Source organism: Epinephelus lanceolatus, chromosome 1 (assembly GCF_041903045.1).
Source record: "Epinephelus lanceolatus isolate andai-2023 chromosome 1, ASM4190304v1, whole genome shotgun sequence".
NCBI classification, from domain to species: Eukaryota; Metazoa; Chordata; class Actinopteri; order Perciformes; family Serranidae; genus Epinephelus; species Epinephelus lanceolatus.
Window position 1 is genome coordinate 24,367,282 of NC_135734.1, and position 15,511 is coordinate 24,382,792.

The 15,511-nt window shown below is 40.9% G+C and overlaps 1 protein-coding gene and 1 pseudogene across 3 annotated transcripts in view; both read left to right on the forward strand.

The window, feature by feature from the left end:
• LOC117257124 (zinc finger protein 385A-like) overlaps positions 1-14,081 on the forward strand; it is a 42,407-nt gene extending 28,326 nt beyond the window's left edge. For 2 of the 3 annotated variants that reach the window (XM_033627045.2, XM_033627046.2), the window contains exons 3-8: positions 1,461-1,571; positions 9,424-9,598; positions 10,349-10,669; positions 11,579-11,766; positions 11,866-11,952; positions 12,077-14,081. In XM_033627045.2, the coding sequence (XP_033482936.1) occupies positions 1,461-1,571; positions 9,424-9,598; positions 10,349-10,669; positions 11,579-11,766; positions 11,866-11,952; positions 12,077-12,304 (1,110 nt within the window). In that variant the 3' untranslated portion in view covers positions 12,305-14,081. The remainder of the gene's footprint in view (positions 1-1,460; positions 1,572-9,423; positions 9,599-10,348; positions 10,670-11,578; positions 11,767-11,865; positions 11,953-12,076) is intronic. The other variant, XM_033627047.2, reaches the window with a different exon arrangement.
• Positions 14,082-14,800: 719 nt separating this feature from the next.
• Positions 14,801-15,417, forward strand: LOC117257126 (G-protein coupled receptor 84-like; annotated as a pseudogene).
• Positions 15,418-15,511: the final 94 nt, after the last annotated feature.

Genomic DNA, 15,511 nt, shown 5'->3' on the forward strand with positions numbered 1-15,511 from the left:
GTCTCAATCTTAAAAATATGAAACTAGAGGGAGGTGAACCGGAGACACAATTTTGAGACAGGAGTAAGAAAAAAAAACATAAAAAAGGTCTATAAATATTCCTAACAATGCATTCAAACAGGGTTTAAGTTTTCAGACCAATTATACCATTTCCCCTGGTGCCTGGAGCTTGAGAGTGTAAACAGTCTCTCATTTGGCAGCAGACGTTCACAGTCTGAGCAGGAGATGAGAGGCTGAGTAAAACCGCAGTGTACTTTTGGCGGCTTAATGAGGGCAACACCCAGCGCTGTGGTTGTTGAACCCTGCCAGTGGGTCAGAGAGCTCACACGAGTCCATTCGAGTCGTCTAAAAATGAAGTAGTAAACGTTTCATGAGAGAGTGACGTGGTGTACGTGTGGTTGATCTGAGAATGACAAGCTTGGTTGGTATTCTAAGGATAAAGTTAAAGGCCGATGTTTAACTGTGGCATTTAATTAGAGATATTCCTATGTCCGTGACTTTATTCTATTTAAAGTCTTTAATACTATTGTTTTTATATGTTTATATTGCTGTTTTACAATTTACTTTTTAATATTAATGATCATTTTAATTAGTTTGTTTTCTGATATAAAGTTAAATGTTTTAATTGACTTTTTTAATCCTATTATGTGGTTCAATTAATAGGATAAAGATTGAGCTGCATTTTTCTAATGACAGTAATTATACCTTAAATAGATATGTCTACTCACAGTTTATGATATGTGTATTCAACCTTACATCAATCTATAAATGTTAGAAATACAATCCTCAGTTGTTGTTTGGTCTTTTGTTTTTTTACCAACAGCATATTTTTATCTAAACCCAGAGTTGTCTATATTCCATTTGGTTAATTTCATTGTTTAACAGTTTTAAGTGTGCTGATTATTTCAAATATGAAATCCAATTTCCCTGCAGCCAAATTTGATTGCTTTTCTCGCAACAAGGCCCTAATGTCCCTACTAATCTAAAACACATTTTATCTTTTATCTTCACAGAAAAATATCTCTACTGTTGTGTGTCACATTCTGGTCTGATGTTTCGAAAAGCAGAGATTTTGTACCACACGCACAAAGTACAAATTTTTGGAGATAGGGGGTGTGTAATTAGGCCCTTCGAACCCCAGCATGAATTAAAGTGTTTGAACGGCACCCAAGAAGTCAGGCACAGACAGCAGCACCAGCTGCTGCTGAGAAAACACACATCCTCCTGTCCACATCAATCACTGCTCCCTCTTCAATTCACTCTTCTCCGCTCTTTTTAATCTCCCAGCTTTCTTTCCCCTTAAGCAGATCCCCCTGTCATTCACCTGCACCTTTACTTTAACACCTTTCTCTCTCATCCACGATCACTGCACTGCTGTTGAAAACACAGAAACACTGCCCTCCCGAGCTCCTCCTGTGTTGCTGAATCTTTGATGTGACCTCTGGGTTGTCTGTCCTCAGATGGACCCTGTCCAGAAGGCTGTGATGACGCACACCTTCGGTCCACCTATGGTGAAGACAAAGCGGCCAGTCATCTCCTGCAATGTCTGTCAAATACGCTTCAACTCAGAGGTATGAAATCTTAAATACTTCAAATGAAGGATTTGCTTTCATACCAGCTGGCACAGCAGGCCTGGCAGGCGTTGGATATCTATAAAATGCCAAAGTGGTGTGCATGGGATGGTAGTTAGAGTGAAACTTGGCATTTAAAGACTTTGGAGGGTGGTGTGTATCTTAGAATCTCTCCAAAGCCAAAAACACATACTCAGATGTGTAGGCAATGGATAAGTGTGCCTATGTGTTCAAATGTTAGCTACAAATGTTTTCATGTCTGGCTAACTAGCTTACGCCTAACAGACACAACCAAGTACATCAATAACTAACTACCAAGTCCTCCTACAGCCGAGACAATTTAGAGCAACAGCTGCTCACGCACATAAATGGGATAACACAACTGAATCACACAGCTGGACTTTCCAAATGTTTTTGGACCAATTGAATATTGCTTTTTGGGCCAGTGTGCATTACAAGATTAACACAAGAGATCGAATACCCTACCACAACCAAGTGGTGAAGGAATGAGTCATGAAACCCAGAAATGAGCTAGCATTTTGCCACTCCCAGTTCCATTGACTCAAAGTCAATGGGTTTTCGGTTAGATGCCTGATATAAGGTTTGCTGGAAGCATAAGCTTAAGAGGGTTTCATATTTTGTTCTAGGCCATAAAATCCATCAGTTAATGTACAGCTCATGAATTTTGAAGCTTGTAGGTGACTTAAAAAAGACAGATGCTAACAAGTGGCTAAATGTGACTACAGAACACGACTTTACAGTCTCATTGTGGTGGCGACACCAAAGTCACGCAACCACGGTGTAGTGCGTTTATAGCCTAACATTGGATGTTTACTTCTTAAATTGCATTTATGCTTCAAAATTTGAAAAAGGTGTTCATTTGTGAGGATTGTCTTGCTGAACAAAACATGCAAGCGTCTTTTTTTTTGCCACAGAGCCTAATTTTATCATTATATTTCCCTTTCTGCAAAAATCCAATGTTAAAATCCCATTGGCTTTTTGTCAATGGAACCAGGGTGATGATAACTTTCATGTTGGCCTACCAAATACATCATCACTGTACCACGCTGTACCAAAATTGCTTCACGCTTGCTTGGCCAGCAGTTGCCATTTCAGTTGCCAAAATCAACAGTTGCTGGCTGGAAATAAGAATAAGAAAACAACTAAGCCTTCCAAGTGGTAACTCTGCCGCCGCTATCATTGTAAACTGCATATGAGAACAGAAAGCTTGACAAGCATAGCAACAGTAACTAGGAGAGGCAGAGCTTAGCGAACCGTCAAAGTGTCTCAGAGCCCTGCACCTGCACTCTTGACACATTAAATCATGACCTGAAAAGTTGGTTGGCTGGAGTCAAAGTTAGCTGGTGATTGACTGTACAGCTGGAGCAGGTGAGAACTTGGTTCACAGTTTCTCAGCTCCAATTTTAGCCTGTTCAGGAAGGAGAGTGGGAGGAGGAAGACCGAGAAAATCCCTGCCTGCTTAATTCATTCTACGACTGTCCAGGATAAATGTCCTTCTACACTCTAGTACTAAAGGCTTAAAGGGATGATATTGGGTCAGAAAAGCAAATACAAGGACAGCAAGCAAGTTCCACAAAGTTTGCACAGCCTTTCCTTTCAGTGTACAGAGAATTTGTTTGGCTGAACTGTGTGTCAGGCTCAGAAAACATATTCAGGTGTTAAGTATGACTTGTGGTTTTTAAATCCACTGCGATGAGGTTTTTAATGGACGTGAGGGAGAACCACAGTGAACACAAGCTTGTCCTCACAGCTACCTTAAAGCTGATGGAGCACATTTTCTGCATGTCACCCTTGACAGATGGCACCATGCCAACATGAGGCAGAGCAACTGAAATAAAAGAGGCTAGAAGTGATGAAACTCTAGAGGAATGATTTGAGTGTCCCCATTAAAGAGGCAGTCGTGTTAACTGAAGTTGAAATGCAAATAGCTCATAATGTGGACACCCAAAACCCTGCTGCTGGATGACATAACTAAAATATTGCAGGCTTTTTACAGTGTGTTTGTGTTTTGTAAGTGTGTGTGCGTGCAGTGGAAATATTTTGATGATCTGAGACTCTTTCTTTGCACAAAGAAATAACAAATTAGACAGCAGATATTATTTTGGTGGGCCACAACACACTCTGTACATTTAACTACAGAAGAAAAAATACGCATGACCTTTCAAACTAAAACAGCTCGCAATAACTTATAGTCAGCTCTAATAGAAGTGGAAAAAAAGACAAAATTCTTTGTGTCTAAATTTGAATAATGTGTATTCATTACTACTGAAAAGGCTTTTACTGATGGAAAAAATTCTGGTATTTATAACCGACACTGTAACCTCTCACCTAAACATGAGTAGAAATCAAACAAAAGCCTGACATGAAAGCCTGGCTAAAAATATAAATGCATTCCAGTGATGAAGCGCTAAATACTTGTACTCTAAATGCAGTGGTGTGTAAAGGACACAGGCAAGGAGGGAGTCATCCGAAACTCATGTAACACTGCCCTGTGCTCTCTGTGAGGGGCCGCTTAATTATATCTCCCCTGCTCAGATCTGCATGTTCTCACATGGTCTACATGAGCATGGGATACAGAACATGAGAGGGGGCTGATAACCGCATGTTCATATTTACATACTGTATGTATGTAAATATGAATGTGCATGTGTGTAAATGCATGTGTGTATGGGAGTCTCTAACTGGTGCCACGTCTGTGAAATGCGGTGGGATGTCTAATATTGAGCCACCTGTTTGTCCTGCCTGCTGTTATACTTGCGTGCATCTGCTGTGCTGCAGCTCTACAGCACTTTCCACAGTAACCTGAGAGACTGGGAGCTTAAAGCATGGTGGACATTCTTTAATAATGAAGGAATACTCTGCTTACAGTACAGTACTTGGCTTACTCATGCTGTCTGGGCTGCGCTGCAGTTCAAAGGCAGACAAACGCTCATTATTTTTCATCTAGTCTTCTTCAGGTCATGCGCCACCAAAGTACATTAATAATACCAACATTTTTCTGTCATGTTTATGTCTGAGGGAGGCGGGGGTTAAATGGGAGTTCTCGAGTACTCACACATAGTGAAAGAGGCAGATTGATTGATAGTGGCCATAAGGAAGCGTTTGCTTCTTGCTGCTACTACGCTGTAGCCACACATGTTGTAATTATAACTATGCAATTCATTTCAGGCCACAGAGGACAGATTAGCCTGCCAGTGTTTAGCTCAGCTCTGCTGCAAGGCTGACGTCACACCATGCTGCATTAGCCATCGTCACCACTGCAGTACCATACTGGACACCTCTCTCTCTCTTTCTTTCTCCCTCTTCTTGTTCTTCTTAGGCCTACACCAAACCTTGTTTCATTCACATCTCCTGTCTGTTCAGCAAGTGAGTTTGCTCACCATTTTCCTTGTCTGTTTTCATGTTTCTGCTTCCCCCTCTGTGGGGTATACTGTATCATCTGTCCCCGTCTCCTTCTCTCCACCTCTCCAGCTTCTTCCCACCCCCTCTTCCTGTCACTGCTGCTGCCAGTACCCCGTACAGTAGATTTGCAAGACCCACTCTCTCTGCTTTCTGTGCTTTTGTCGCTTTATAGATAAAACATCAAAGCACATCCTGCTTAGAGAGAAAAAGGATTTCAGGGACATTCACTTGCTCTCATTTTCTCCCTCTTAAATCCCATCTCTGCTTCTTCATTCGTCTTAATCCCCCTTTCCATAGGCTCTTTCGTAGCTTCTCTCAGTCTGTTTCACCTACTATGCTGAACATCATTTATATTTTATCATTTTTCCCTTTTCCTCCCAAGATCGGATGCGGTCATCTCTTTTACATCGTATTGTTTCTGCTGCATCTCACCCCCACCTCCAAGGCTGTCAAGCTTTTATGCTTGAATTGATTGATTGACCTTTATTGATTTCTTAAGACCTGACACTGAAGGTCACAAGGACAGTGAAAGTATCAAAGCTCAGGCACAAAGAAAACAACTGTGAGAAAGGGAGAGGGAAATAAGAAGGTCAGTCACACAAAGTGTGGACTGTAAAAAAAAAGAAGGAGCATTAAGTATTTCTGCCTCTCGAGCTCTCTGCCGTCATTTGTTTGTGGAGTTGTACGGCTTCATCTCCTTGTCTAATTGCAAGGCTTTGGGTAGCAGCAGCCAGAGGAGTTGGGTTACACAGGCAGAGCTATATCTGCCTTTCTGTCATCACCAATCAGGATGAGGGCTATATGGGTAACTATCATTGGCAGTTAATACCTCAGACTTACAGAGGCATCCCGGACACGTCTCAGTGGTCCCTTTGCCTCAGCCAAGCATCCCACCCCGCAGAGTCCTAAACATGTACCTGTCACGCGCCTTATTCAGGTCTCTCAGGCTTGTTATTGGCCTAATGAAACCTATCTAATCCCAGCAGACTCCTGCTTGTTCATACACATGCACAGACAGTTACACACACAATCCTCTATTACTGTATTAGTGCGGAGCTTACAGGAACTATATTTGGGCCCCAACACCTCACTCTTTCCTTTGATTTCATCTGATGCCGACATGCACATGGATATCTGGATTTGGAGGGTAACAATGATATCCCAGCCCTACATCTCCAAGAATTATTTCCATATTGGACGTTTCTGCACCTTATGATTCATGTTAAGCCTGGGCGATACGGAGAAACATATATATATATTATATATATATATATATATATATATATATATATATATATATATATGTATATATATATATTATTAAACATATATATTGTAGGGTTTAGTATTGGTGCTTTTGCAAAACATGTCAAAGAGATTTTTGATAAGTAATTATCAGTAACATGGATATAATGACTAAAGGGGTAAAGGCAAATAACACAAGGTTCCTACAGCAAGTAGGCACGTCAGATTAACAGCTTTCAAAGACTTTGTTAATGGCACTAAAATTGAAGAAAACGAAAAACATGAACCAAAATCAATTACGCAGGATTAGGGAGAATTTTGTCCAAATATTTATTGCAACATAAAACATGAAATTTTGGTGACATTATTGTGGCATTAAGCAGCTTTTTTAAGGTGTCAATTATTTTGATTTTAATTAACATTTTCATTTTTAAGACTTTTGAAAGATTTATTCAAGACATTTATTTTTACCAATTTAGACCTTAAGAGTAATGAATTCTATGCCTTTTAAGACTTTTTAAGGATCCAAGGGAACCCTGTAATAAAACAGCGCTAGCAGTTTCGTAAGTTAAGAAAATTACATCACTTTACTGTAATGCAGCTTTTAAAACCAGGAAAAGACAACACCTATGGTATTACAATTTCTAAAATCTAAGACAATATCTAGTCTAATATCACAATTTTGATATAATGTCAATATGTTGCCCAGCCCTACAGTACATCCACAGCCAATCTTAAGGGCTAGTGCAGGAGGTATTAAGTCTTTTGTGTAGCAAGGGAGTAGTAAGGGTGTGAAAGTTACGGTGGTGTATAGCGTGTAACTTGGCAGACTTAAATGCAGCAGAACAGAAATGGTGCCCAGCACATAACATTTTTATTAACTGTAACCAAAATTTTTCCCAAACCTCAACCCTTTGTTTTAGTTTCCTAATCCTAACCATATCTTAATCACAGTTTATTTGCCTCTCCTTAACCATATCACAGTTGTCATGCAGATTTTGAAAAAAGCCTTGTCTTTTTTTTGTGGCCACATTTTTGATGAACATCGCTGTCAGCACAAAGCTCTGACTATTATATTGTTTGCTGCAAGTGCTTCACAATAAACGCCACCCTGTGTTCTGCCCATTGAATACATTCAATATGACACAGCAGCAGAAGGAAATGTTCAGTTTGTCTTATTGGTGCTTTAATACAGCTGCAGGAGAGTGAACAGTAAACAGCGAGGCTGTTATCAAAGAGATGAAATTAGAAACAGTAACACTGGATTACATTCATAAATTATTTCCTGTGAATCCATTATGCAGTTTGAAACCAGCGAGGGAATGATGTAATTACAGACTGTATATACATTGAATGGTTTTCGTTAAAAAAAATGCCAACCATAAATAGCATCAAAAATGGAGATTGATTTCATGACAATCTGAAGGATTATAACTGAAACACATAGCACGTCTCCTGTTACCTTAACCTTGACTCTGACAAACTGAAACCCAAAGTCTACATCCATACTGAGTTCTTACTGAGTTGTCCACTCCTCTTCATATTTCCCATTTCCTGAGTTTAAACTGATCCTCTTAAGTGCAATCAGACACAGGGACAAGCAGGCGAACACACACTCGTGGATACAAGCTCTTCTTGATTTGCTCCATTTTTTTTTTCTCAGTAGCTGACTGTCAACTGTCACTGGTTGCCCACAGGCCTCCAGCCCATTTCAGATAATCCCACCACTCAATAATCATCATCAGCTCAGCAGGCCAGTTCAGTGATTACACCAGTAGTGGAGGAAGATGAGAATATTCTGGAGGCTAATCTTCACTGACAGCCTCATCAGCACATCAGTCCCCCCAAACCATCAGCTCAGCAGCCATTTACTGTAATGCGCCGAAAACGCAGGGTGCCAGAATATATTTCAGAATTTGTGAGTTACTATTGGATTATCCTTGGGAACCAAAAATGTTGGGGTTTGTTTGGTTAAAAAAAATTTAAATACAAGGAAGTCCACTGAGCACCTTTGGTTAGAAACAGTCACTTGGTCATTCAGTTATGATACATCCATAGTCTTTGACTGATGGTCACTTTATAGTGGAGCTGCAGATTTGGGGAATTACTGTAGATGCTTTCTTCAACAAACATACTGAAAAAACATATCAAAGGTTTATGTGGTGTTACATATGAATGAGTTCAGTGTAAGATGTTTGCAATCGCTTGGTAATGAACATCTGACAAACCTACCTTTACCCTGCTAAATTGAAATGCACACATAAACTGACAAACAAGTCAATATAAGACAAAATATAAACATAAGCTGACTGCCAGAGAAAAGGCACATTACTAATACTGCTGCTACTACTAGCACGCAGCTCACCAAACAGTCCAGTGGAATCTGGTCCACATGGCAGTGTGCGTTCACTTCACTGCCCCCACCAGCTTTCTGACTGAAGCTCATTGTGTCAATAGTTTTGTCAAAAATATCCATTTATCGCTACATATCATCTCTGAATACTTGTAACAGTTTAAATATTCATTTTCTGCAGTTCAATACAATCAATACTACTTTCTTGCTGTCTCTTTCCTTCGACAGCGAGTTGACACACACATTGCTGCCGTGCCCCCACAGCCCTGCCTCCTCTCACTCACTCACAGGGCTGTCTTCTCGTCACTTGTCTCATTCGATCCTGTTGTTTATGGGCTTACCAAACAGTGTTTTGGTTTGGTTTGGTTTGGTTTGGTTTATTATAATTGCACTTAACTGTATTTTGAATGTGTGACGATCTCAGGGGCTTCTGAGCATGTGCACTATCGCAAGACAAATATTGTTTTCATTACTGTAAAAAAAAGTTTTAATTATTGTTAATGTTTACAACAGTCATTCTGCTGTCCTCTGCTACCAACCAGGAAAAGAAAAGTCATCATCATGTTCTAGCCTTGGTAAATTTATCATTTATTTAAAAAATTAAATTGTATGCCCTCAGTGTCAATTTATCCCTGTGGTATCAAAAATGATATCAAATGTCAACATTTTTAAGGTACTCATAATACTACATGTCAACAGTAAATAAAAGAATAAAGATAAATGACATGGTAGTCAAGATGAAATGTTCTGTTAAAAATAGAAACATGAATCCAGTCGAGCCAATTCAAATCTATGCTGTCAAACCTCTGATGTGTCTTGCTGTTCTACCAGAGCCAGGCAGAGGCCCACTACAAGGGGAACCGTCATGCTCGCAGGGTGAAGGGGATCGAGACATCCAAGACAGCTCGTCTCCAAGATGGCGACAAGCAGCACCCTCCCCCTACTGCTTCGCCCTCCCCACCAGGCCCCTCGCCATCTAGCCCTGAGCCTGATCCTAATAAGCAGGGTGAGCGTCACCTGTGACATATGATGTTACACACACACACACACACACACAGAAATCTGTCACAGATGTACAACACAGCTGTTGTGTGAAACTAACCAGAGTGGTGCCCTGGTTTCCACTAAGTCATGTAGTGTTGATGTGGCTATATCAGAACTTGCAGTTCGACCTGCAAATCTAATGAGCCGACAATAATTAAAAATATATATTTTTAACAACCTGCATACATTTTTGAGCTACACCAATCCAAAGACTCAAGATTTCATCACACAGTCCAATACTGAGTTGAACTATGACAATAAAAGAAAACATAGACTCTGTAATAAAGATGGACGACATGACAACTCCTCAAGAGTGAGGCCAAAACATCTCAATCGTCCCCTGGTAGTTGGTTGCGGTATAGGTCATAAACCCCATTCCCTTCACATAAGCAGATGGGAAATGGGCCAAACTAAAAAAATCAAAGTACACCTCAAATAAATTTTTCCCAAGGATCATCATTTTAGCTCATTCTTATCACATTGATGTATGTTCAAGTGTTTGTTTTTCTGATAAGTTTGATGCCATAAAAAGGGGGTGTGACATCATGATTGACAGCTGTTAGTACCAATCGGTTTGCTCAGGATCAATGGCACTGCTCGCAATTGGTCAGATGGGTACATGGACAGGAACTCAATAGTGCTTGAAGGGTTAATTATATGGTTGACTATCCACAAATTATTCACTAACCTGAAATCTTTGTGCTGTTTACAGATGACACCCAATCCTGTCCCAACTCTAACAAATCACCTTTGACCCCTAGCCGCCTTCCAACACCCACACTGAGCTCTGCAGATGCAGAGTGTCCCCTCTTGCCTTCTGTTAGCACACCTTTGCCATCCTCTCCCTCCCCCACTGCGGCCCTCAGTACCCCCCCTGCAGATCCAGCAGCCGCTGGTCTTCCTGACACCCCGTCCCCGGCACCCAGCCCTTCTTCAGGAGAGTCAGAGGAAGAGAAAGCCAAGAAGCTTCTCTACTGTTCCCTGTGCAAAGTAGCAGTTAATTCCCTCTCACAACTGGAGGCACATAACAAAGGTAAATCCAACACGGCTTTGTCGCAGTGCACATTTTCATAAGTACGTCATGCCACCGAGTACACACAATCTTGAGAGAAATAAACCTCTACAAACAACAGCATTATGTATTATGCACTCTTAGAGGCAACTTCAGAAACCCTGAAGCATGGCTCTTTTAAGGCAATACTGCATTTGTTCTGCATCTGAGTTTGAAAAGCTAAACCTGGTGCATTAGTGCCACTTAGTGGTAATAACCACAGATTAATAACCGCATGCTTTTACTGGGTGTAAATGGATGGTAATAAAAACCTCACCTCTTACCACCTACTTTAAGTTCATTCTTGATCTTAGAAACTGCAGTTGAAAACATATTCTCAATATGTAAATTTAGTATTTAGTATGTAGTGTTGTAGTACTCAAGACTGGTCTTATAATCTCGAGACTATTTTCTGAAGGTCTCCATCTTGTCTCAAAATCAATTGCATTTTTACTCAGTCTTTTCTCAGCCTCAAACAAAGACGACTCAGGATTTGATTTTGAAACTGTTCAAGACCACAACTGCCGAGATATATTAGCTACACATACTGTGTCTTTGGCAATCAAAGAGGTGAATGAAGAGGAATCTTCATGCTTTTTTGTGGATGTTTTTATGGAGATGTGGATCTTTGAGATCAATTTAGGAGTGCCTACTGTTTGCACATTCCACATTTTACCATAAGTATGTCATGTAGTCTGGGATTCGCACTGGTTTGACTAAGTCTCAACCCCTTAAAGCCTTGGCTTTGTGTCGGTCTTGATACGCCCTGATCTTGGTCATGACTTGACCTTAGTTTAAGTGGTCTTGACTACAACGCTGGTATGCACTACTACACTGTAACATGGCCCCAGCTACCATTGTAGATTATACCTTTCTTTTCATTGTTTCCAGGTACCAAACACAAAACCATTCTGGAGGCTAGAAGTGGACTGGGACCCATTAAAGCATACCCACGTCTGGGTCCTAAACCCAGCCCAGAGCAGGGAGGGGAGCTGTCTTCTGACCCCAACACTCAGGAACGCACCTTCCACTGTGAGATCTGCAACGTCAGAGTCAACTCTGAGCTGCAGCTGAAACAGGTAAGAAAACCCACACAAAGATCCAAAGACCCTGAGTGAGCCTAGTCTTTAAGCTATCATGAAATCTAATATCTGTTCTTTCATAATTTATTGTTTCAGCATATATCTAGCCGTAGGCATCGGGATGGTGTTGCGGGAAAACCCAATCCTCTTCTTAGTCGGCACAAGAAGCGCACAGACTTCATGGTACAAATCTTACCTACATATTCCATATTTCTCAATTCTCCCCTATATAACCAGTATCGCTTAGGTTTTAGGAAAACTTGCATGTTTCAATAAACTCTTCTATTTTCCCCTGACTTTCTCAAAGGAACTTCCAAAAACTCTGGGAGCTGGACTTTTACCAAATCCTCTGGCTGTTGCCGCAGCGATGGCAGCCGCAGCCTCCTCCAATCAGCTGGCATTACGTGCTCCTTGCCCGACCTCCCACCCTCATCCCCATCACCACCTCCTACAGGGAACACCCCTCAGCCTGCTGAGGCCCGCCCCAGGCCCCATCCGCACCACACACGGGCCGATCCTCTTCACTCCTTACTGACGGTGAGAGAATGGGGACGAATCAGGAAGAAGCACACTGTGAAGTGGAGGCCTGCAACCACGTGCCATCAAGAGCCAGCTGGTGAGGCTCCAGCTGCTGTATCATTAGAATAAGAACAGTGAACATAAATATGACTCTTCATGGTGCATACTGTGGTTGCAGACCACTGCTGTTACGTTAACAGGGAGAACCAGAGTAACTGACGCCTCTCAGACATTTCAAAGAGACTGTATGTTTCCATCCTCCCCAGTTTCCCTTCATCAGTCAACTATCTGCCAATCATCGAGTAGACTCCGCAGATAGTTTCAAGAGGAACTTATAAACAAGTTTCTATCGAGCATGGACTTCTTGAGCATCCTCCAAACTGCAACTGACTGATTATCTTCATCTAACATATGGTCCACTGTATCTGACTCAAAACCCTACCTCTCTTATGATTTTAATGTTCATCTCTGCAAGAATACATTACATATCTAAAGCATCAATGTTATCAAAAACACGCCCGCTGGGTTAGATATAGTAGTTGCCTCTGATATTAGCTGGTATCATAATGTAGCTGTCACAGTATAGTGGATATACCACTGTAAAGTTCTGTTTTTGTGGCCTATAAAGAGAAAAAGGTATGGACAATTTCCGTACCATTTCTGCAGTTACTGGCAAACATTTCTCTGTACTGTATGTCTACATTTTCACAGCTGGCCTAAATGGTCTATATTTACTTATGTGGGACAGAAAGGGGAAGTCACAGCAAAAGGTAGACATTTACATTGAGTCTTAAAACTGAACTGATGTGTACGTCACATTAACGGTTTGGCAAAGATTTACTTGTGAAGAAGGAATCTGAACTGGTACACTATGCAGCTATAAGTGTTTATTCTACCAGTGTGTGTAAAATGCAGTAAGGTTGGAGAAAAAGGACACAACGTGAGGAAAAACCCAGGCTGTTAGTGTCTTTAGTGAAGGTCAAGATGTACTGACTTCAGTTAAATAGTTCCCATGATGATGTTCTCCCTGAATGGCCACTGACAACAGCCACTGTGCGTTAGTCCCACAAAGCACACAAGTATAAATCTGTGGTGAAATGTCTCCATTTAAATGGCTTAAATGCATTTAAAATTACGGTCTATCTTTTTTTCTTTAATCTGCACCTCACTGTGCACACAGAAAAGTTTTAGTGTCTTAATTAATAGTTTCAACACTGTGAGCACAGCAGGACAATGATTGAGTTATGAATTTAGTGGCAGGTCTTTGCATTATGTGCACATTTAAATATCAGACAACATTTTCAAACAGTCCCATACAAGGGAGTGTGGAAGACAGTGGGATGAAAGACACCAGCAATATGTTACAGAAGGAAAAGGACCACATACACAGATGAGTAGATGTATGCAAAAAACAACATTTTTGGTAGTATTATAGGCTTGTAGTGGGATAAAAATGTTTAGTTTGTCTGCTCTGCCTCGTGTGCTCCGAACCCCACATGGCCCCTGACTATCCCTGTGAAACTGTCATGATGGCTTGTGAAACATTAGAGGGAAGCTTTAGGAAACGGAAACTGTAGCAATACTTTAAGCACTCCTGCTTACTTTTCTTGTTAACTGCAATAAAAAAGACAATGTCTACAAATGTATGAATTGTTATTTAGGAGAAGTGTATTGAAACATTACTGTAAATGCAGATTATTTAAAAATAATGAGAAAGGGTACATGTTGGGGCTTCCTCATTGTTAAATTAAAATCAAAATTATATATAAAATCATTAAACTGAATTTATGGTTGTAAGCAATGTTGATTGGTGATTTTTTCTTCTTCTTTTTATCCAAATGTAATGAAATATGACAATAACAATAAAACACAAATGCATTTGGTTGTACAAGTAGTCTAGTATTGTAAGAATCTGAGTAATATTGCCATGTTCTTTTCAGTACAGTGCAATATTGTTAAGTGACTAACACAACAGATACGCCAGAGCATATCCACATTTTGACTTTCAAACTATTCATAATCAGAAGCTGATTAGGTTTTGTACAGGTTAGAGTATTGTGCAAGCAAACATTAAGATATATATATATGTGGGGGAACTTAAATGAAAAAAAAGAGGATGCACATAAGACAACATGCTAATAGGAAGCCTGACAATCAGAGGATGAGATCACTGCAGAGAATGACATACCCTACATATATATAAAAGGTCTGGTGGAAGTCATTAACTTATAATATACTTATAATATGTTCGTTCAGTGATGGAGAGGAGGTGTATGAATTCAGCTTAAGTAGAACAACCTTCTGTATTGTTTTCTTCAGTGGAGTTTCTGTGGTTGCCATGGTCAATAGCCTTGCTTGTTCACAAAAAAGCCGACCTCACTCCTTAATACTTCATCGTCAGCCACCTCCAAAGCACGGCCGACAATGAAAACATTTGAGGTGGTGGCAGGCAACCACTCACTGACTAAAAGCCCTTTTACAAATGTGTTGACCTTTATTCTGATTCCTGTTAGTTGACAGAATGCTGATGAACCACACAAACCAAACAGACGATGACGTCTTTTCCTGCTACAGCCCCTCAGTCATCCGCTACTGATACTTTGCTGTGCTATGGGGATGTGCTGGCACCGTGAACGATGGGGAACCTGATGACCATTCTAGCCTTCGCCTCAGACCCACGTCTGAGGACTCGCTTTGATGTGCTCATCGTCAACCTGGCTGTGGCTGATCTCCTGTACTGCACCATACTGCAGCCCATATCAGTTGACTCCTATCTACACCTCAGATGGCGCAGTGGTCAGCTCTGGTGTAGCATCTTCAGCCTGCTCCTCTTCCTCTTCAACTCTTTCTGGTAGCAGTGAGCCGATATCTCCTAGTGGTAAAAAGGACTGTGTTTGACCATGTCATCTTTGACTGTGGTCTAATTTTACTCCTGATCTCAGTGTGGGCATTAAGCCTGGCCAACTTTGGACCACTCTGGCCTGTTTACGTTTGTGCCACAGGTGTGTACATGCAGCATCCATCGAACCAGGGGACGCATATACAGCACCATTCTGGTTTTGTACCTCTTCTTCAGGCTGGGCTGTGTTGGCAGATTCTACCTCCACATTCACAGACAAGTCTAGATAGATGCTACAGTCACTAGTGCTCCGAGAGAAACAAGCTTTTTCAGCACAACGGATCAATGACAGTGGTATAGAGAGTGGTATAGCAAATGTATGTA